The 23,035-nt window shown below is 44.6% G+C and overlaps 1 protein-coding gene across 13 annotated transcripts in view; it reads right to left on the bottom strand.

The window, feature by feature from the left end:
- Positions 1 to 19,682, bottom strand: part of PWWP2A (PWWP domain containing 2A) — a 64,978-nt gene extending 45,296 nt beyond the window's left edge. For 8 of the 13 annotated variants that reach the window (XR_005242745.2, XR_012090797.1, XR_005242746.2 and 5 more), the window contains exon 1: positions 19,016 to 19,682. Coding sequence is in view for 5 of the 13 variants with exons in the window: in XM_038005318.2 (XP_037861246.2) it covers positions 19,016 to 19,599 (584 nt within the window). In the remaining 8 variants the exon portion in view is untranslated. Of the gene's footprint in view, positions 1 to 9,402; positions 9,473 to 16,934; positions 17,898 to 19,015 lie in introns of those variants that run through there. The other 5 variants (XM_073010550.1, XM_073010551.1, XM_038005324.2 and 2 more) reach the window with 4 other exon arrangements.
- Between the last annotated feature and the right edge of the window lie 3,353 nt (positions 19,683 to 23,035).

The raw sequence follows: 23,035 nt of genomic DNA, 5'->3' as shown, positions 1-23,035 counted from the left end.
GCATAACTCTATATGAAACATAGTGAGACCCCCATCTCTTAAAAATAAATAAAATGCTTAAAAAACAAGTATGCTAACTGGTCTGATGGTATAAAACAGTCTCAACCCTAGGTCACAGCTTCAGTAGGTGAGACCAGAATGTACCAGTCAATGCTAAATGAGGTTACAGTCTTCAGAAGGAAAGAAATCACCGTGGATTAGTGATCAGGAAATGGGCTTTGCAGGGAGTGGGAACTAGAAAAGCTCAAGCAGATTAAGTGAAGAGCAAAACAGAGAGTGGTAAATGGTGAAGACTAGTTATCCATTCTGAATATTACTAAGGATTCAGAGGCTTAAATAAGCACTAAAATAAAGGTGATCCACTGGCAGAAAAAGAGGAGGGCATGTTGCTGAGCGTACCTGAGTGGAGAAGGCTGTCAGTTTAAGAGTGTGATAGATGGAGAACAACCAGTCTCTTAATAAGAAGGCTGGATGGGAGCAGTAGCTCACGCCTGTAATCTTACACTTTGGGAGGTTGAGGTGGGTGGATCACTTGAGACCAGGAGTTCAAGACCAGCCTGGCCAACATGGTGAAACCCCACCTCTACTAAATATACAAAAAAATTAGCCGGGTCTGGTGGTGTGCGTCCATAATCCCATCTACTCAGGAGGCTGAGACAGGGGAATCACATGAACCTGGGAGGCAGAGGTTGCAGTAACCTGAGATGCACCACTGCACTCCAGCCTGGGCAACACAGTGAGTCTCTGTCTCAAAAAAAAAAAAAAAAAAAAACTAAAAAAGAAAAAGAGGAGACTGGCTGAGAGTGATAGCAATGGCTCATGCCTATAATCCTAGCACTTTAGGAGGCTGAGGCAGGAGGATCACCTGAGGCCAGGAATTTTGAGATCAGCCTAGGCCACATAGGCAGACCCTGTCTCTTTAAAAAATTAGCTGAGTGTGGTGACACACATCTGTGGTCCGAACTACTTGGGAGGATGAGGTAGAAGGATCGCTTGAGCCCAGAAGGTCAAGCCTGAAGTGAGCCATGATGGCACCACTGCACTCCAGGCTGGATGACAGAGTGAGACTTTGCTCAAAAAAAAAAAAGAGAGAGAGACTAGTGAAGTCTTCTGTCTAGTGATGTGATTAAATGTGTCTAAATTACTTTGTTAAAAACGTGGCCAGGCATGGTGGCTCACACCTGTAATCCTAGCACTTTGGGAGGCCAAGGTGGGTGGATCACCTGAAGTCAGGAGTTCAAGACCAGCCTGGCCAACACAGCAAAACCCGTTTCTACTAAAAATACAAAAAAAAATTAGCCGGGTGTGATGGTGGGTGCCTATAATCCCAGCTACTCATGAGGCTGGTGCAGGAGAATTGCTTGAACCTGGGAGGCAGAGTTTGCAGTGAGCCGAGATCACGCCACTGCACTCCAGCCTGGGTGACAGAGCAAGATTCCATCTCAAAAAAAAAAAAAAAAAAAAAAAAAAACTTAAGCACAGCTATTCTAGTCTGATCCCATCATTTAAAAATTACAAAGAAGAACACAAAAATAATTTCCTTTCCATTATATTCTCAAATATGAGCCCTTTTCCATAATGTTTAGAAAGCATACTGGTGGCCAGGCGCTGTGGCTCATCCCTGTAATCCAAGCACTTCTGGAGGCCAAAGCAGGAGTATTGTTTGAGCCTAGATGTTCAAGACATTGTCATTACTAAAAATAAAACAATTAACCAGGTGTGGAGGCACAGGCCTGTAGTCCCTGCTATTCAGAAGGCTGAGGCAGGAGGATCACTTGAGACCAGGAGTTCAAGGATGCAGTAAGCTATGATCATGCCACTACACTCCAGTCTGGGCAACAGAGACCCTGTCTCTAAGGAAGAAAAAAAAAAAGAACGGGCCGGGCGCAGTGGCTCACAGCTGTAATCCCAGAATTTTGGGAGGCCGAGGCGGGCGGATCACGAGGTCAGGAGATGGAGACCAACCTGGCTAACACGGTGAAACCCTATCTCTACTAAAAATATAAAAAATTAGCCAGGCGTAGTGGCACGCGCCTGTAGTCCCAGCTACTCAGGAGGCTGAGGCAGGAGAATCACCTGAACCTGGGAAGCAGAGGTTGCAGTGAACCGAGATCACGCCACTGCACTCCAGCCTGAGCGACAGAGTGAGACTCCTTTTCAAAAAATAAAGAAGAAAAACGGAAAAAAGAAAGCAAGCATGCCAGAAGGGGACTGTAGGGACAAAACTTACCTACTAAAAGACTGTAACAATTTCCTCATAAGCCATCAGCCCCAGGTGCTAATGAGAAAAAAAGATTAAGAAACACCCCCACCCTCCACCGTGCAAGCAACTGTTACCTCATTCCCTACTAAAATTTTGTCATTCTTCCAAATTAAAGGGGGAAAGTAGGCCGGGTGTGGTGGCTCACACCTGTAATCCCAGCACTTTGGGAGGCCGAGGCGGGCGGATCACAAGGTCAGGATATTGAGACCATCTTGGCTAACACGGTGAAACCCCATCTCTACTAAAAATACAAAAAAAAAAATCAGATGGGCATAGTGGCAGGCGGCTGTAGTTCCAGCTACTCAGGAGGCTGAGGCAGGGGAATGGCGTGAAACCAGGAGGCAGAGCTTGCAGTGAGCCAAGATAGCGCCACTGCACTCCAGCTTGGGCGACACAGTGAGATTCCGTCTCAAAAAAATAAAAAAAGGGAAAGTAGTACTTCACAGGTATTATCTGAAACTTCCACAGATCCTTTCAAAGCATTTTAAAGATGCTCCTATTAAACTGTAGGCCACAGTATAACAGGATGCAGGTTCAGTGGATATTCAAAAGCAAACCCATGTTAGGTGACTTCAAAAGCTACTGTCGGGTCAGGCACAGTGGCTAACACCTGTGAGCCCAGCACTTTGGCAGGCCAAGGCAAGAGGATCACTTGAGGTTAGGAGTTCGAAACCAGCCTGGCCAACATGGTACAACTCCGTCTTTACTGAAAATACAAAAAAATTAGCCAGGCATGGTGGTGCACACCTGTAGTCCCAGCTGCTCGGGAAGCTGAGGCAGGAGAATCTCTTGACCCCAGGAGGCAGAGGTTGCAGTGAGCCAAGATCACGCCACTGTATTCCAGCCTGGGCAACCAGGTGAGACTCCATCTCAAAAAAATAAATAAAAAGAAAAAACTACTGTCACATTCATCCTATTAAGAGTTCTGCCACTTAGCACCCAGTTCATAAAAGTAATAATAGTTTGGCTGGGCACAATGGCTCACACCTGTAATCCCAGCACTTTGGGAGGCCAAAGCAGGCAGATAACCTGAGGTTAGGAGTTTGAGACCAGCCTGACCAACATAGAGAAACATACAAAATTAGCTGGGCATGGTGGCACATGCCTGTAATCCCAGCTACTCAGGAGACTGAGGCAGGAGAATCATTTGAACCCAGGAGGCGGAGACTGCAGTGAGCCGAGATCATGCCATTGCACTCCAGCCTGGGCAACAAGAGCAAAGCTCCGTCTCAAGAAAAAAAAAAAGTAATAATAGTTAATACTTATATAGCACTTACTATATACAAGGTATTATTCTAAATGTGTAATTACATTAATTGATTTAATCACCACAGCAAACCTATTAGTAAAGTACTATTACTGTCCCTATTTTATAGCTGAAGAAACTAAAGCACAGAAACGGAAAGTGACCTTCCCATGGAAGGCGATCCAGTGGCTCTCCCAGTAGAGCCAGTATATGTATCCAGGAAGTGGCCCGAAGTCAGGTTCTTAACCACAGTCTCCCCTCATTTCATTAAGTTACTTAATTTCTCTTCTCCACCAAGAGAGTGAGGGAGCTAACAGGCCTGCATGCTCTTGTCTGAATCCTGAAGTGGTAGACAGGCTTCAGAATTCACAATTTTTCTGATTTTCAGAAGATAATAAGCATGCCATTATCAAGCATTTAATGTTTCAGCACTGAAATAAAATGAAAGCATACTAAATGGGATGGATAAATAGGGAAAATAGCCTTACATCACTGCAGGTCAGGTTAGGTTTTATCACCAAAAAAGAAACAAAAGAAGTCCAGTTTTCAGAACTTTTTGTATTTTCAAATTGTAGTCAACAATCTTGATAGAATTTTAAGCAAGATTAAATAAGAATACATATACATGAGTGCTTATACCATAGGGTCTAGAACACAGTAGGTGGGCAAAATATTTGGTAGCTATTATATTAAAATGTATTTGATTTTATTTACTGTATGGCATTGGATAATTTTTTAATTAAAAGCTCCAAGTATTACAAGGGCAGTCTGCAGAGTACTCAAATAGATAGGGGGTGGGAGGGAAGAAGACTTTAGCAATATTAAAAACAGTGTCTTATAAAATCAACTGGTGTGGAGAAAGACTGAAAAAATAAAGATATTTCTGACCATAAGAAAGTACTCAATCTTGGCCGGACACAGTGGTTCACACCTGTGATTACAGCACTTTGGGAGGCCCAGGCAAGTGGATCACTTGAGGCCAGGAGTTCAAGACCAGTCTGGCCAACACGGTGAAACCCCATCTCTACTAAAAATACAAAGAAAGTAGCCAGGTGCAGTGGTACACACCTGTAATCCCAGCTACTCGGGAAGCTGACACACGAGAATCACTTGAACTCAGGAGGCGGAGCTTGCAGTGAGCTGAGATCGTGCCACTGTGCTCCAGCCTGGGCAACAGAGCAAGACTCTGTCTCAATAAAAGAAAAAAAAAATTACTCAATCTTTAAAAAAAGTATATTTATCAATCTTCTTTTATAAATCACAGGCAGCTCTGGAGGGGAAAAGTTTAAACTCTAATAATTTACATTTTAAGCTCCCAACCACATGCCTTCAAACAATCCTCTAAAAAAACCTTACCTGTATAATTAAGTTTGAAAATAAAAATGGAAACAACTATATAGAAAACACTTATGCTTCAGTCTTTTCAAAAGAAAAAATAACATCTGTACAGTATTCAAATTATTTAACTCCCTAAATGGAAATTCCTTTTTAAATAACTATCCAAGAAAATCATAACAGTCACAAAGTGGGCAAAAAAAATATATATATATATAAAATATATGTTTTTTATATATATATATTTTTTTTTTTTTTTTGAGACAGAGTCTCGCTCTGTCACCCAGGCTGGAGTGCAGTGGCACAATCTCGGCTCACTGCAAGCTCTGCCTCCCGGGTTCACGCCATTCTCCTGCCTCAGCTTCCTGAGTAGCTGGGACTACAGGCGTCCGCCACCACTCCCAGAAAATTTTTTTTTGTATTTTTTAGTAGAGACGGGGTTTCACTATGTTAGCCAGGATGGTCTCGATCTCCTGACCTCATGATTCACACGCCTCGGCCTCCCAAAGTGCTAGGATAATAGGTGTGAACCACTGCGCCTGGCTGCAAAATATTTTTAAGATCAGACAATCTTGATTTCAATTTTGTATTAATACATCACTTACAGCAACCTACTTGACATTTTCCAAATAAATTAAATGCGGTATAAAATAATCTTTTTTATGGGAGACCAAGGTGGGAGGATCACCTGAGGTTAGAAGTTGGAGACCAGCCTGGCCAACATGGTGAAACCCCATCTCCATTAAAAACACAAAAAAACTAGCCGGGCATGGTGGCACACATCTGTGGTCTCAGCTGCTTGGTAGGCTGAGGCAGGAGAATCGCTTGAACCCAGGAGGCAGAGGTTACAGTGAGCCGAGATCACATCACTGTACTCCAGACTGGGTGACAGAATGAGACTCCATCTGGAAAAAAAAAAAAAAAAATCCTCAAAGAAAGGTTACCTAACATTTTATTTTAGTCTTTAAATCCTTTTCAAATTCAGTCATCCAGCACTGACTAAACACTGACCTGTGCTTAACAGGCTTCAAAGCTGACAATCTGTATTTCCTCTTATGAACAAGTGGGTTTCACTACTGCCAGGTCCAGGCCAATCAAGGCAAAACAGCATGTTAATCTAACTTAAGATCCAGGACCATATAGAAGAAATTTGATTTCCAAAAATGTCCAAAGTTCACTATATTGAACTGAAGAGTAATTAATGTTTACAACAAATAGCTGTTGCCTGGGTGAGTGAGGAACAGAGAACTCTTATTTCTAACTGCCAGGTTAACTCCCCAGCAAAACCATAAACTAAGTGGTATGGTAAAATATAGTTAAGTACATTTTAATTAGAACAAGGTTTTCAAACCCTGGAGAATTGTGTATCATTCAAAAAGCCATCTTGAATATATCTACTATTATCTAACATTTACAATTTTAGGCAATTTTGCTTAAGTAACCTCTGAGCCTTGGTGTCTATCTATGAAATGGGGATTAATAGAATTTACTTCAGCAGATTTGCCAGAGTTAAATGAAACAGTGTAAACAAAGTATTTGGCATAGGACTTAGCATAGAAATTGAAAATACATAGTAGCTACTATAAAATATAGAAACTAAAAAGTGGCAACCTTCTTAGATGGTAGAAATATGCAGGAAAAAATAAAAATTTAAAACCTCATACAGGCCGGGTGCGGTGGCTCACGCCTGTAATCCCAGCACTTTGGGAGACCAAGACGGGCGGATCACAAGGTCAGGAGATCGAGACCATCCTGGCTAACACGGTGAAACCCCGTCTCTACTAAAAATATAAAAAAATTAGCCGGGCGTGGTGGCGGGCGCCTGTAGTCCCAGCTACTTGAGAGGCTGAGGCAGGAGAATGGCGTGAACCCGGGAGGCGGGCTTGCAATGAGCTGAGATCAAGCCACTGCACGCACTACAGCCTGGGCGACAGAGTGAGACTCCGTCTCAAAAAAAAAAAAAAAAAAAAAAATACATTAAAAAAACAAGAAATATGCAAAAAAGTAAAATTAAGTATTATAGGGATTATGAGTTGTTGTTTTTTTTTTGAGACGGAGTCTTGCTCTGTCGCCCAGGCTGGAGTGCAGTGGCCGGATCTCAGCTCACTGCAAGCTCCACCTCCCGGGTTTAGGCCATTCTCCTGCCTCAGCCTCCCCAGTAGCTGGGACTACAGGCGCCCGCCACCTCACCCGGCTAGGTTTTTGTATTTTTTAGTAGAGACAGGGTTTCACCGTGTTAGCTAGGATGGTCTCGATCTCCTGACCTCGTGATCCGCCCGTCTCGGCCTCCCAAAGCGCTGGGATTACAGGCTTGAGCCACCGCACCCGGCAGGATTATGAGTTTTAAAAGGCTAAAATCCACTATTCTATAGTAAGCCAACTACATAAAATTGGTTCAAGGGTAAAGAAATGAAAATTATGGGCTACTTAAACTTATAGATTCAGGAAATCATTTGCAAGACTAATTACCAGCTCTACAATAAGGATTTAGATCAGCCACGCAAGCTGCCCATCCCCACATATGATAGACTGCTTAGTTTGCAGTGGGGAGATCTCAGCTCACTGCAACCTTCACCTCCCAGGCTCAAGTGATTCTCATGTCTCAGTCTCCCAAGTAGCTGGGATTACAGGTGCATACCACCATGCCCGACTAATTTTTTTTGTATTTTCAGTAGAGACGGGGCTTCACCATGTTGGCCAGGCTGGTCTCGAACTCCTGGCCTCAAATGAGCCACCCACCTTGGCCTCCCAAAGTGCTGGGATTACAGGCATGAGCTACCATGACCAGCCTTAACTGGAAACCTTTAAAATAGGCTTAACAAATTGATTGTTCTATTAAATACTTTGGCAAACTACCCCCTAAAAATCAGTTATCTCCAAATGGTCCAAGAATCTTCTGTGTCAGAATCACTTTGTTTAAAATGCAAAATGATGGAATGAAGCTCAGAAATCTATGCACATTTGTTTTGACAACCACTGCCCAAAAGTGTTTAGTAAAGGCATTCTATATTAAATCTACCTAGAACGTAACTTAATCTCCAATTACTTTCTTGCAATACCTGCCACTACAGCAAGCTTCTATTCTCCTGGTTCTGTGTGTCTGAATTTACTCAAGAATTTAGGGAAAACAGGATAAATAAATACCAAGAAATAATGATGCACTTTATAGACAAAAATAACTACAAATACATCTTTCATTTTTTATCAATATGAAATTAACTCAGCCATTACAGTGAAGATAAGCACATAATATATAAACTCTTTAGCAGTCCCCACAGAAAACCTGATCTTAGGAAGATTAGACCTTGTTTCAACAAGAGCTTTACTTTAAAATAGTACACAGTAAAGTACAGTCTTATTTACAGTAAGAGGTTGAAAACCTCATTAGAAACCCCAAGTACAGCCAGGCGCGGTTGTTCACAATTGTAATCCTAGCACTTTGAGAGGCTGAGGAAGGCAGATCACGAGGTCAGGAGATCAAGACTATCCTGGCTAACATGGTGAAACCGCATCTCTACTAAAATTACAAAAAATTAGCCAGGCGTGGTGGCGGGAGCCTGTAGTCCCAGCTACTTGGGAGGCTGAGGCAGGAGAATGGCATGAACCTGGGAGGCAGAGGTTGCAGTGAGCCCAGATCGTGCCACTGCACTCCAGCCTGGGCGACAGAGCAAGACTGTCTAAAAAAAAAAAAAAAAAAAAAAAAAACCCAAGTCCAGGCCGGGCACGGTGACTCATACCGGTAATCCCAGCATTTTGGGAGGCCAAGGTGGGCGGATCACCTGAGGTCAGGAGTCCGACAGCAGCGTGGCCAACATGGTGAAACCCCGTCTCTACTAAAAATACAAAAATTAGCCAAGTATGGTGGCAGGCACCTGAAATCCCAGCTACTAGGAAGGCTGAGGCACAATTCTGTTTGAAGGCGGAGGTTCCAGTGAGCCAAGATCACACCACTGCACTCTGGCCTGGGTGACAAAAGCGAGACTCCATCTCAAAAATGAAAAAAAAGGAAACCCCAAGTCCAATAAAACATGCCTGGGCCTAGTTTGTGTATAACACATCTAGTTAGTGTATAAAATCTACTTTTAAGTTTTATTTTTAATTCCATAATTTATTAAAGGATTCTTTTTTTTTTTTTTTTTTTTTCCTAGAGTAGCCTCTCCCTAGACAGAGCAGGGCTACCCCATAGACAGAGTGGCCCTGTACGTCTAGGGCCACTAGGATTCTTTAGACTCAGAATGAAACCAGGTTTAATGCCCAACTAATAATCACTTCTGAAAAACATCATATTAATGCAACATGCAATGGAAGAGCTCACTCTCAACACATACTGCACAGTAGTGGGCAACCTAAAGCTGTATGAGTCAGGGAGTGACTGGCACTTGCCTCTTCTCTGTTTCACTGTGTAAAGCCTTTATTGACATCTTGGCATATAAGCAAAATAATCACCAAAAAAATATTACTTGTAATGTACCACAACACAATCATTCAAGCATACTACTCGAGGGCCTAAGTTCTCAACCTGGACACTGTAGTATAAGCTACTGATACCACTACTCACTGCTTCACCAGAATGGCTGTATATTTTTCCCACCAAAAGAAGGGCTATTGCACCATACGTTTCATGGTCTCTGTAAAGAAAAGAAATCATTGTCTTGGTTTATATTTCCTCAAAAAAACAAGTAAATTTTCCACAAATTGCTTTTAAGAACTTAGTGAAAACTGAAGTTTCCTAAGGAAATCATCAATTATTTTTAATGCAACAGTACCCCCGTGTATACACACACAGTCGGTATTTGTAAAAACATCAACTCTGAAATACAGCTAGCTACACCCTTTAATACACACATACCACAAAATTAAAATGCACAAGCATTTTTTTAAGAGATGGGGTCTCAGTATGTTGCCAAGGCTGGTTCAAACTTCAGGGTTCATGTGATCTTCCTGCCTCAATCTCCCAAAGTGCTGAGATTACAGGCAAGAGGCACCATGCCCAGCCATACAAGTTTTTATTTATTTTTTTCTTAAGTCTCACTCTGTCACGGAGGCTGGAGTGCAGTGGCACGATCTCAGCTCACTGCAACCTCTGCCTCCCAGGTTCAAGCAATTCTTGTGCCTCAGCCTCCTAAGTAGTTAGGATTACAGGTGCACACCACCACACCCGGCTAATTTTTGTATTGTTAGTAGAGATGGTATTTTGCCATGTTGGCCAGGCTGGTCTCAAACTTCTGGCCTCAAGTGATCCACCTGCCTCAGCCTCCCAAAATGCTAGGATTACAGTCATGATCCACTGCACCCGGCTACACAAGCATTTTCAAGCATAAACCTTTACTTCATGATTCCTTGTTTCCTGTCAAGTCCCCCACTCCCCCCCAAAAAAAAAGATTCATAAAGACCTTTCAGGATTTTCCCCTTTTTTTCCTCCCATTTAAAAGCTTCTGTAAGAAGATTTTTAAGGATTTCCAGGTGGCTTTGTAACTATGAGACGTGAAGAACTACCTCTTCAGAAGCCTGGGCTGAAGGCTTTTGCTCTTTGCAAACAGTCTTGAGAGGTTCAATTTTCTTATGTTTGCAATTACTAAACTTGGGACTGTGTTTAAGATATAGATCTAAAAGTTTGCCAGAAGGTAAGATATCCATAATCATTTCTACTGACCCAAAACAAGGAGAGGCTTTTAAGAGAGGCCTTGATAAGGCTGTGGTTCTTGCCCTTTCAGTTTGTTCCTAAGGGAAAATAACTATTTTAAAACAAGAAATTGCAAGAGGATGCAACTGGGAAAAAATTTATATATGTCCAGAATGTAAAAACTTCTACAAAGTCCATGGATTAACAGTAAATTGCAAGTGAATAAAAGTAACAGCAGAACTATGAACAGATGAAAAGGACAAGAAAATCAACCAATTGCAATGCTGAGCTTTATTTGGATCCTAATTTGAAAACTGAACAGTCTTGAGCTATTAATTTTGACAGTCCCTTTTTTTTTTTTCTTCTTGAGTCTTGCTCTGTCACCCAGGCTGAAGTACAATGGCACAATCTCAGCTCACTGCAGCCTCCACCTCCCGGGTTCCAGTGAGTCTCTTGCCTCAGCCTCCGGAGTAGCTGGGATTATAGGCACACGCCACCAGGCCCGGCTAATTTTTACATTTTTATAGTAAAGATAGGATATTACCATGTTGGCCAGGCTGGTCTCAAACTCCTGCCCTCAAGGGATCCACCTGTGTCAGCCTCCTAAGATGCCAGTCAACAGTCTGACATTCTAACAGTGACTGAATATTTGATGATATAAAAGAATTATTGCTATTATTTCAGGTGTAATAATGGTAGTAAGATTGTTGTTTTTAAAGTCCTTATCTTTTTAGATATCTGCACTGGCCAGGCGTGGTGGCTCAAGCCTATAATCTCAGTACTTTGGGAGGCCACTACAGCCGGCTAAGTTTTGTATTTTTAATAGTGACAGGGTTTCATCGTATTGGTCAGGCTGGTCTTGAACTCCTGACCTCAGGTGATCTGCCCACCTCGGCCTCCCAAAGTGCTGGTATTACAGGCGTGAGCCACCATGCCTGGCTTTTTTTTTTTTTCTTAACTCGCCAGGCACGGCGGCATGAGCCTCTAATCCCAGGTACATGGGAGGCTGGGGTGGGAGGATCACTTGGGCCCAGGAGTTCAAGGCTGCAGTAAGCTATGATCACACCACTGCACTCCAGTCTCTGTGATAAAGTGAAACCCTGTCTCTAAATAAATAAATAAAATAATCATTAAGACAGTTTAGAATCCTGAAGGGATGCTTATTATATGTCAAAATTTTAAAAGCTAAGATTAAGGACAAAATGAGAACAGGAAAACCCAAACTGAATTTGTGGGGTTAATTGATTATTCGCATCTGCTAGCATTTAGACTATTGTCATTAGACATTGCTAATGAGCTCAGAAGCAGGCAGGTAATTTAAATGAAGAGAGCTGGGTATAAAATATAAAATAACAGTGGCCGGGTGCTGCAGCTTACGCCTGTAATCCCAACACTTTGAGAGGCTGAGGCAGATGAGCCTGGGCAACAAGGCAAAACCCTGTCTCCACCAAAAAGATGCAAACTAGCCGGGCATGGGGGCATGCACCTGTTGCTGCAGCTATTTGGGAGGCTGATGTGGGAGGATTGCTCCAGCCCAGGAGGTTGAGGCTGTAGAGTGTGCCACTGCATTCTGGCCTGGGTGACAGAGCAAGACTCTTTCTCAAAAAAAAAAAAAAAAGGACAAAAAAAAAGAAAAACCAGTGGAGGAGCACAGAGTAAGCTAGAGAATGCATGCTTCACTTAAAGGCATCCATTTTTTTTCCTTTGTTTGTTTGTTTGTTTTTGAGACAAGAGTTTCACTCTGTCGCCCAGGCTAGAGTGCCGTGGTGCGATCTCGGCTCACTTCCAGCTCCACTTCTCGGGTTCACGCCATTCTCCTGCCTCAGCCTCCCAAGTAGCTGGGACTATAGGCGCCCGACACCAGGCCCAGCTAATTTTTTGTATTTTTAGTAGAGACAGGGTTTCACCATGTTAGCCAGGATGGTCTCGATCTCCTGACCTCGTGATCCAGCTGCCTCGGCCTCCCAAAGTGCTGGGATTACAGGCGTGAGCCACTGCGCCTAGCCCCAGTTTTTTTTTAGACAGAGGCTCACTCTGTCAACTGGACTGGAGTACAGTGGTGCGATCTCTGCTCAATGCAGCCTCCACCTCCCAGGTTCAAGCAATGGTCCTGCCTCAGCCTCCTGAGTAGCTGAGATTATAGGTGCATGCTGCCACGCCCGGATAATTTTTTGTATTTTTAGTAGAGACGGGGTTTCGCCATGTTGGTCAGGATGGTCTTGAACTCCTGACCTTAGGTGATCCACCCGCCTCGGCCTCCCAACTTGCTGGGATTACAGGCATGAGCCACCATACCCGGCCAGGCATCTAGTGTTAAGTAAATACAATGCTAAACAAAATCTGATTTTAACCAGATACTAAAAATATCCTCAAAATCACTGTGTCATTTATGGGCCAAAGAAAACTACCTAGAAGACAGAAAGGAGGACGTAACAAACCAGGATGGTACAGGGAAAACCAGGCCACCTGGTCATTCTGTTCATTTTACATATAAATTGAGGCATAAAGTTTGTTTGCTTGTGTCTAAGTGAACTGTCCAAAGCTAAATCAATTAGCCTAAGAACTAGGAAATGGAGCTTAGTAAGGCACAATGATTTGCCCAAAGTCACAGTACTAATAGGAGAGGCTAGTACCAATATTAGAAATTAAAGCCCAGGCCAGGAGCAGTGGCTCATGCCTGTAATCCCAACATTTTGGGAGGCTGAGGCGGAGGACTGCCTGAGGTCAGGAGTTCGAGACCAGTCTGGCCAACATGATGAAACTCCGTCTCTACTAAAATACAAAACAATGAGCCGGTCATGGTGGTGGGCGTCTGTAATCCCAGCTACTCAGGAGGCTGAGGCAGGGGAATTGCTTGAACCAGGGAGGTAGAATTTGCAGTGAGCCAAAGTCGCACCATTGTACTCCAGCCCCGGTGACAGGAGCGAGACTCTGTCTCAAAAAAAAATTAAAAAAAATTAAAGCCCAAGCACCCTAACACTCTGTCCAGGTCAATAATTTACTATTTAGTACCACTTTCTTTTCTTTCTTGAGTTATATGTGTTCAGCTCCTTTTTTTTCACAGAATGATTCTCCTCAAAAATGTGTTCTCCAACCAAGTAAGTCTGAAAATAACGCAAAAAATAATAATACAACAGGGAAGGGAAGCATTTCAAATGATTACAAAAGCAGACTCTTAGTCATCCACACACATATTAAATCCTGTGTTCTAGACTCAAACACCTTTTCCACACAGTAGATAGCTCTTCCAATTTTACAAAGACATTTCTGTACCATGTATAATGTCAGCATAAAATATGGAAGAAATTTATAAAAGCAATAACTAGCCCTTTTGAAGACTGAAGAAAAGCACAAATACATTACACATTTAGTCTCCCAAATGTTAATCTCACTGGAGAGGCAAGAACCAAAACTTCAGAGCTTACTATGTATTCCCCGGTATTCAGCTAAGGAACTAGTGGAGTCTCCAGAGCCAGGTTTCATGGCTTTTACCCAACTAAAGAATCTGCTTGGCTCCAACACCCATATCCTTTATATTATTTCCACACAGGCAATGAAATCAAGAGAAGCACTAACTTTCAGAAATATGCGACTTTCAGAAACATGCCATTCTTTACTTTCTGCTTAAACTAAAACTTAGCCCAACTAGCTTTCTAATATTCAAGTAGAAAAAGCAGAGGTTTTAGAATGGGATCAACCTACATTTGAATCCTTGCTTTGCCACTTACAAGTTAACTGGCCAAATTAAATGAGCTTCCATTTCCTTCTGTGTAAATTAAAAACACTACCAAGGTTATTAAAAAAACTAAACCATGAGGTACAATGTCTGGCATATAATGGGCACTCAGTAGAAAGCTCCTAATTTTTTACCTAGAGGTTGAATTCAATGGCCAATTCAAATAAGATACAAATTACTTTAAAGCAACTGATGAATATAGCCTTAGTAGAGTCTAAAGTATCTTGGCTGGGTGCAGTGGCTCACGCCTGTAATCCCAACACTTTGGGAGTGTAGAAGTGGGAGGATGGCTTGAGGCCCAGAGTAGACCTGGCGCAGTGGCTCATGCCTGTAATCCCCAGCACTTTGGGAGGCTGAAGCAGGAGGATCACTTGAGGTCAGGAATTCGAGATAAGCCTGGCCAACATGGTGAAACCCCGTCTCTACTACAATCCCTTGAATCCCGGAGGCCGAGGTTGCAGTGAGCCAAGATCACACTACTGCATTCCAGCCTGGGTGACAGAGCAAGACTCTGTTTCAAAAAAAAAAAAAAAAAAGCATTCAGGCCAGGCGCAGTGGCTCATGACTGTAATCCCAGCACCTGGTGGGACGATCACCTGAGGTCAGGAATTCAAAGACCAGACAGCCAACATGGTAAAACCCTGTCTCCACAAAAATATTTACCGGGCGTGGTGGAACATGCCTATAATCCCAGCTACTCGGGAGGCTGAGGCAGAAGATCATTTAAACCCAGGAGGCCGAGGCTGCAGTGAGCCGATATTGTGCCACTGCACTCCAGCCCGGGGAACAAAGCGAGACTCAGTCTCAAGAAAAAAAAAGAATTCAACCAGCCTGAGCAACATGGTAAGACCCCCATCTCTACAAAAAAAATTTTTTTAATTAGCCAAGTGTGGCCAAGTGCAGTGGCTCACGCCTAAAATCCCAGCACTTTGGGAGGCCAAGGCATGCGGATCACGAGGTCAGAAGGTCAGGAGTTCGAGACTAGCGTGTCCAATATGGTAAAACCCCGTCTCTACTAAAAAATACAAAAAAATTGGCCAGGCATGGTGGCATGCACCTGTAGTTCCAGCTACTCAGGAGGCTGAGGCAGGAGAATCACTTGAACCTGGGGGGCGGAGGATGCAGTGAGCTGAGATCGCACCACTGCACTCCAGCCTGGGTGACAGAGCGAGATTTTGTCAAAAAAAAAAAAAAAGAGCACAAACTCAGTAGCCCTGGGTTCCAGCCTAGTCTCTGAAACAGACTGGCAGTCATGTCTCTATGCTGGATCTCAAGGTTTCATTTGGATGAAAATATAGCTGGCTGGTTGCAATGGCTCATGCCTGTAATCCCAGCATTTTGGGAGGTCAAAATCAGAGGATCGCTTGAGCCCAGGAGCACGAGACCAGTCTGAGCAACATAGTAAGACCCCCATCTCTACAAAAGACACAAAAATGGGCTAGGGATGGTGGCTCATAACTGTAATCCCAGCACTTTGAGATGCCGAGGTGGGCAGATCACCTGAGGTCAAGAGTTAGAGACTAGCCTGGCCAACATGGTGAAACCCCTGTCTACTAAAAACACAAAAATTAGTCGGGTGTGGTGGCGGGTGCCTGTAATCCCAGCTACTCGCGAGGATGAGGCAGGAGAATCGCTTGAACCCAGGAGGTGGAGGTTGCACTGAGCTGAGATCACACCACTTCACTCCAGCCTGGATGACAGAATGAGACTCCATCTCAAAAAAAGGAAAAAAAAAGTTAGCCAGGCGTGGTGGTGTGCACTTGTAGTCCCAGCTATTTGGGAAGCTAAGGTGGAAGAACGCAGTGAGCTATGATCCTAGCACTGCACTCCAGCCTGAGCAACACAGCGAGACCCTACACTTCAAAACAAAACAAAACAAACAACAACAAAAAAAATCTCCTGGATCCATCAGTAAACCCCAAAACTGCACATGAAAGTGTGCAATCAATATTAGTGCAAATTACAAAATATACTGGCTGGTCCAGTTTTCCAGATTAAACTGTAAAAAAAAGGAAATCCAACTAGTCAATCATTAGTCCAATAAGAATTCCTTGAATTGCTATATTTTAGAGTCACTGTGTTTTATTTCCTCAACATTTCCACAATTATTTTTTTAAGACAGGGTCTCATTCTGTCATCCAGACTGGACTGCAGTGGCATGATCTTAGCTCACTGTAACCTCCACCTCCGGGGCTCAAGAGATCCTCCCACCTTAGCCTCCCAAGTAGCTGGCACCACAGGCACAAGCCACTATGCCCAGCTAAGCTTTATATTTTTTTTTTGTAGAGGCAGGGTTTTACCATGTTGCCCAGGCTCCTCTGGAACTCCTGCACTCAAGTGATCTGCCTGCCTTGGCCTCCCAAAGCACTGGGCGCCTGTAATCCCAGCTACTCGGGAGGCTGAGGCAGGAGAATTGCCTCAGCCCTGGAGGCAGAGGTTGCAGTGAGCCGAGATCGCACCACTGTACTCCAGCCTGTGTGACAGAGCAAGACTCCGTCTTCAAAAAAATAAATAAATAATAATAATAATAATAGGATCCTTTCACTTCAGAATATTCAAATGGAAAAGGTTCATATTAGGAATAGCTCCTCCAACAAAAGAAATTGCTGTTTCTAAGCACTGATAGCAAGAGACCAAAACTCAATTGCAATTCTCTACCAAAGAAAATTTTTAAAAAATAAAGCACTAACACAATGAGCACTTATCCATTCCATTTCCAAAAACAACTTACCTTCTGCACCTTCCTTTTGCAGATTTGAAATCCAGATTCTCACACAATCACTGGCCATCTCTTCTGTTTCATTCAACAGCATACACACCACTGAGTGTCTCTCACTATTAAATACATTAACAGAGTCCGGGCGAGGTGGTTCATGCCTGTAATCCCAGCACTTTGGGAGGCCAAGGTGGGTGGATCACCTGAGGTCAGGAGTTTGAGACCAGCCTGACCAACATGGTTAACCCCATCTGTACTAAAAATACAAAATTAGCCCCCAGTTACTTGGGAGGCTGAGGCAGGAGAATTGCTTGAATCAAGGAGGTGGAGGTTACAGTGAGCTGAGATCACACCATTGCACTCCAGCCTGGGCAACAACAGCAAAACTCCGTCTCAAAAAAAAAATAAGTAAATAAATAAAATACATCAATAGAAAGTACATTCACCTTATTCTGCTTTCTAATTATGAAAACAGAAGTGCAGGCCGGGCGCAGTGGCTCATGCCTGTAATTTCAGCACTTTGAGAGGTCGAGGCAGGAGGATCGCTTGAGCCCAGGAGTCTGAGACCAGCCTGGGCAGCACAGCAAGACCCTGTCTCTATTAAATAAGTAAACAAACAAACATAAACAGAAGTGCAAATGCCCTAATCCAAAATTATTTTTAAAAAAGATACTTGAGGCCTGGCACGATGGCACATGCCTGTAATCCCAGCCCTTTGGGAGGCTGAGGTGGGTGGATAACCTGAGGTCAGGATTTCAAGACCAGTCTGGCCAACATGATGAAAGCCTGTCTCTACTTAAAAAGTACAAAAATTAAACCAGCATGGTGGTGCGCACCTGGAGTCCCAGCTTCTTGGGAGGCTGAGGCTGGAGAATCGCTTGAACCCAGGAGGCAGAGGTTGCAGTGCCAGGATATGGCGCCACTGCACTCCAGCCTGGGGGACAGAGTGAGACTCCGTCTCAAAAAAAAAAAAAAAAAAAAAAGATATTTGAGATTAAATAATATAGAGTAACTGCTCTCATCTTCCCCCCGCAAACACCATACTTTAATATGAAATTTTAAATGGCTTTTTTTCCCCAAATGGGAAAGAAGGATTCCTGTGTCTTGATGGGAAAGCAAGCAGTTTAAGAGTAAAACGTACTAAGCCATGGCAAACAGGTGAGATACCATCAGAGTGTGCGCTGTTGTAGGAAACAGAATGGAAAGGCGTGAATGGGAGTCTCTGCACTTCATATCTGCAAAAGAAGAGAATAAAAAGGTTAACTCCAGATTTAGAACAGGTTTATTCCCCTGTTTAAAGCAGAGACCAAAAACATTTTAAATCAAAAAATGAAAATGTGCTGGTTAAGCCAAATTTGTAGATGAACTCAACCTTCTTGTCCTTATTATATAAACGGTATCCCAGGTGTTAGAAGTTATTTGGACATTTTTATGCTACACCACCTTGACATTAAAGGATTTTTTTTAAATCTCCAATCTCTTCTTTAAACTTTTCTTAAAACTATCATTAAAATTAGCAAAATATGCTTCCCTATTGAATGGTTAACCTAACGGGAATGACTTCTAACCGTAAGAATCACAGTTAAAAGGTTCATTTTAACAAATGCTCTTCCCCCTGTAAGGAGTGACAGGTAACCTTTTGGGATCCCCAATGTACACACCCCTTTCTCCAACCCTGCTAAAGTTAAACGTTAATTTGAGGACAGACAAGTACCTCCTCGCAAGCAATGCCTCCCTCCCCCCGTCCAACACGCCGTTCTCTGCAAAAATCTATCTGCATCTTGCATTAACCCACCCGCCCAGTGCCGGTGAGTCCAGGCCAAGTCGCAGAAGGCCAGGAGTGAGGGATCTCATTGCACCCGCGCCCTCCCACCTGGTGGCACACCTGCCCCGCAGGCGCCCACCTGGGGCCGGGACCGCCCTCTCCCGGTCTCGCGCGCCTGCCCCACTCGGAGCGCGCGCCACGCGCCGCGCAGGACCAGAGGGCGGGGCCCCGGGCACCAGGGAAGCGAGGGCTCGGGGAGAGGGGGCCGCCCGGGCTCACTCCCTCCCTGGGGACCCAGCGGACCGGAGCGTGCTGGGGGCGGGGGCGGTACCTTTTGGACAGATCCATGAGGACCCCGGAGAAGAGCTTCTCCCCGAGGCGGAACGACACGACGAGCGCGTCCTCAATGATGTGGTCCAGCGTGACCCGCACCTCCGAGCCCGGGATCAGTTGCGACACCGTGGAATCCCCGCCCGCCGCCGGCACGAGCGCCAGGGCTACGGGCTGAGGCAGCGGCGGCTCCTCGCGCTCCTCGGGTGCCGGGGGCTGCTCCGGCGGCGATGCAGGAGAAGGTGGAAGTTCGGGCCCTCCCTGAGGCGCGGCTGCAGCCGACTCCGCCACCCGAACGGACAGTTTCTCCTCAGCCTCCAGCTCCGGCCCCGCCGCCTCTGGGCTGCGGGCGAGCTCCCCCGGCGGCGGCGGTGGCGGCGGGAGCGGCGGCTCGTCGGCCTGAGGAGCGGACTGCTGCCCGTCGGTCTCGCCATCCGGCACAGACGCTTCAGTGGCCGTGACCGGGAGGGGGTCAGTGCCGGCCTCACTGCCGGGGATGGGCTCCATCTCCGGCTCGGCCTCGCCGGCGCCCCCCTCCCCGGGGGACGCTGCAGTCGCTGCCGCCTCTGCAGCCACGGCCGCCATTTTCTTCCTGGCTTCTCCCTCCTCCAACTCCGGCTGCAGCGGCGGCGGCGGCGGCGGCAGCGCTGCTTGGTTCCCTGGGCCTTCCCCTCCCTCCCGCGAACACTTTCGTCCCGCCCTTTCACTGATGCTCGTTTTTGGCACGTCGCCATTGGTTCCATTCTACACCCCCTCCCGCACTTGTGATATTCCATTGGCCAGGGATGGACGTCTATCATCTAGTCAGTCCATCCTTCCCACGCAGAGTAGGAACTTCTCATTGGCCAGATGTGTTGTCAAGTGTGGAATCTGAGTGGAGGAATAGGGGGCGTAATCCAAGGGGGCGGGGGAAGTCACAAAAGAGGAGCCATATACTCATCGCCTCTTGCTATTGGCTGGAAGAGGAAATAAAGTTTTATGGTTGGCGTACGCTCCTGCCCATTATCAGTCAGGTCCTCGGAGGTGGGAGAAAGGAGGGAATCATGTGGCGTGCTACTTCTTTCAAAGGCGCCGAGGGGAGGAGTAACTAGGGAATGCGGGAGGGGAACCGCTTCCCAAGAATCTCTGCGCAGAGATCCTTAGAATAAATGTTATTTCTAGGCGCGGACTTCTTGCGACCGCGTGTGGGCACGACAGGCTTCTCTGGGAAAGACAGCTAAAGTTTGAAATATAATCCTACCGACACTTTTTGAGTGCCTACTATGCTAGTCACTGCACTAGGTGCTGGGGAATAGAATATTCAAGACGTTCTCCATAACCTCATGGCAGCTGGCTCACGGCAGCCACTCCAGCTGCCGTAAGGAGTACGAGGAGTGTTTTCCTTGACTTCTAGGAGTACGATGAGTATTTTCCTTGACTTCTCTCCACTTCCTAGGAACAAAGCACCTACTTACTAACATTTCAAAAATAGGAAAATGCTCATGAAAGAGGAGAGACACCACCCTCATTGGATTGAACTGATGACTGTTCCAGAAAGGAGTCTTGAGACATTGCTGGACTGATATGTGAACACTGCTTCTCTCCAAATACACTGCAAAGTGGACGCATCTGATCCCTGCAAAAGCCTTTTTGTTTCCTGGCTTCTCCAATGCCAAGAGAAAAAGCTCTCTCACTTCAGTGTCCTAACGCCCCTACTTCTCTTACTCCCACGTCAAGTCTCTTCGTTTGTTATCTCTGGAAGAATCTACTGAACCTATTTCTCTCAAATGGCACCTCAGAGTCAGCCTTTTTTCTGGGAGAATGCCTACAGGAGAGAGGGAAGAAAAGCTGCTAGCATTGAGAGTAAAAAAAATAAAGTCCTGAAGAATAATTACAGCTAGTGTCTTTTAAGTACCATGTACCAGGCACTAATAAAACACTATAGCATATCATCTCAATCCTTAAAATTTCGAGGCACAAAGAGGGTGCCCAAGGTTACTCGGCTGGTAAAATGCATAGTCAGAATTTCGGTTTTACACGGAAAAGACTGAAAATAGCAATAAACAAATATCACCATATGCTCTGCCTATTTCAAACCAAGTGGCTCTTGGGGAAAGGCCAGTAGAAGATCCCAATCAGGGAAGTTTCAGAATATCATTTAAAAATACACACACACAAAATGTATTTAGTGTTCATTTTGTACCAGAGATTTTCCCAAAAGCTCTCACTTAAAATCCTGTGACTTAAATCTTCTGCTTTTACAGATGAGGAAGCCAAGCCTTAGCCATGTTAAACATCCTAAGCGGGTCAAGCGCAGTGGCTCAAGCCTGTAATCCCAGCACTTTGGGAGGCCGAGGCAGGTGGATCACCTGAGGTTGGGAGTTTGAGACCAACCTGACCAACACGGTAAAACCGCATCTCTACTAAAAATACAAAATTAGCTGAGCATGGTGGCGCATGCCTGTAATTCTGGCTACTTGGGAGGCTGAGGCAAGAGAATTGCTTGAACTCGGGAGGCAGAGGTTGCAGTGAGCCAAGATCTGGCCATTGCACTCCACTCTGGGCAACAAGAGTGAAACTCCATCTCAAAAAAATAAAAATAAAAAGATAATAAGATCTTAAGGGTCACACAGCTAGCTAACAGCAGGTCCTATCTAACCTGGGTCCTTCTAAGTACATGACTTTCACTCAATCATTCATTCAACAAAGAGTTATTTCCTTCAGACTAGATACTTGCAGTAAACAGACATAGATTCTGCCTTATAGGGTTTTCACCATAATACTTTGTCTATAGCTCACCATAATCAACTAATTAAACACAACATATAGTCTATGAAATGCCTAGCCCCTAAGGTCTCACATTGTGTAATCTCCCACAGGGAGAAAAATATAGTTCGGGTCCTGGGACCTGATTACCTCTTGTAGTAATTCATTACAAGATGCTGCAATGAGTAATTTACATTTCAGATTCATAGCAGATTGTGGCATGCCAAGTCACTGTCCTAAGCCACCATTTCATTCTGTAACTCAAGAGCTTCTACTGGCTCCCAATGCTCACATGGAGTGTACCTTCTTCTGCTTGGCTTTCAAAGCCCTCTCTGTGTTCTCACCTTACCTTTCAAGGTCTCTTTTCCACTACTCTTCAAGCTTCCTAATACTAGAAAGATTTGGTCATATATTGTTCATTCACTTGTTAATTCATTCAACAAATAAATATTAAAGGACTACTATGTTTCAGTGACTGGACTAGTCAGGCAGAAGGTATGAAATAAAGAATACAAAAGATATCACTTGAGTTCAGGAGTTCAAGACCAGCCTGGGCAACACAGGGGTTTCACTGTGTTGCCCAGGTTGGTGAATATATATATGAAAGATTTAGTAACTGCCCTCCTGAGGATTATTTTTCTAGTTGGGGAACTGCAAAATGAGCAAACAATGAATAAACAAGATGATCACAGACGTGAGAAATACCATGAGAGAAATAAACAGGGTGAGGGAATAGAAGTAGCTGGCAGAGGGGCTGAAAGGTGTCTCCTTTAGATAAGGTTGTCACAAAAGCCCTCTCTGAGGACTGGACATCTTAACTAAGATGCAAAGGAGAAGGCAGCCAGCTATTGACATTGCTGGATGAACATTTGGATCAAAAGGAACGGCAATTGCTTGAAGTTCTGAGGCAAAAGAGAGTTTGGCTTGTTCCAGAAACAGAAGGAAGACCAATCTGGTCAAGGAATGAGCAAGAAGTTGAGTAGATGAGGTTGAAAAGGAAAACAGGACCCAAATAATGTTTTGTACTGGAGATACCAAAGCAAGGGATTCTGCCCTCAGGGAGCTCCAAATCTAGTGGAAAGTCTGGGCCAGCCATAGTGGCTCATGCCTGTAATCCCAACATTTTGGGAGGCCAAGGCAGGAGGATTGCTTGAGCCTAGGAGTTTGAGGCTGTAGTAAGCTATGACCATGCCACTGCACTCTAGCCTTGCAACAGAGCGAGACCCTAGCTCAAAGGAAAAAAAAGAAACCTGGCTTTTACATTTGCTTTTGTAAT

This window comes from Chlorocebus sabaeus, chromosome 23, assembly GCF_047675955.1.
Source record: "Chlorocebus sabaeus isolate Y175 chromosome 23, mChlSab1.0.hap1, whole genome shotgun sequence".
Lineage (NCBI taxonomy): Eukaryota > Metazoa > Chordata > Mammalia > Primates > Cercopithecidae > Chlorocebus > Chlorocebus sabaeus.
The sequence above is the reverse complement of the archived record's forward strand: the minus strand, read 5'-3'. Positions and strand labels throughout refer to the sequence as shown.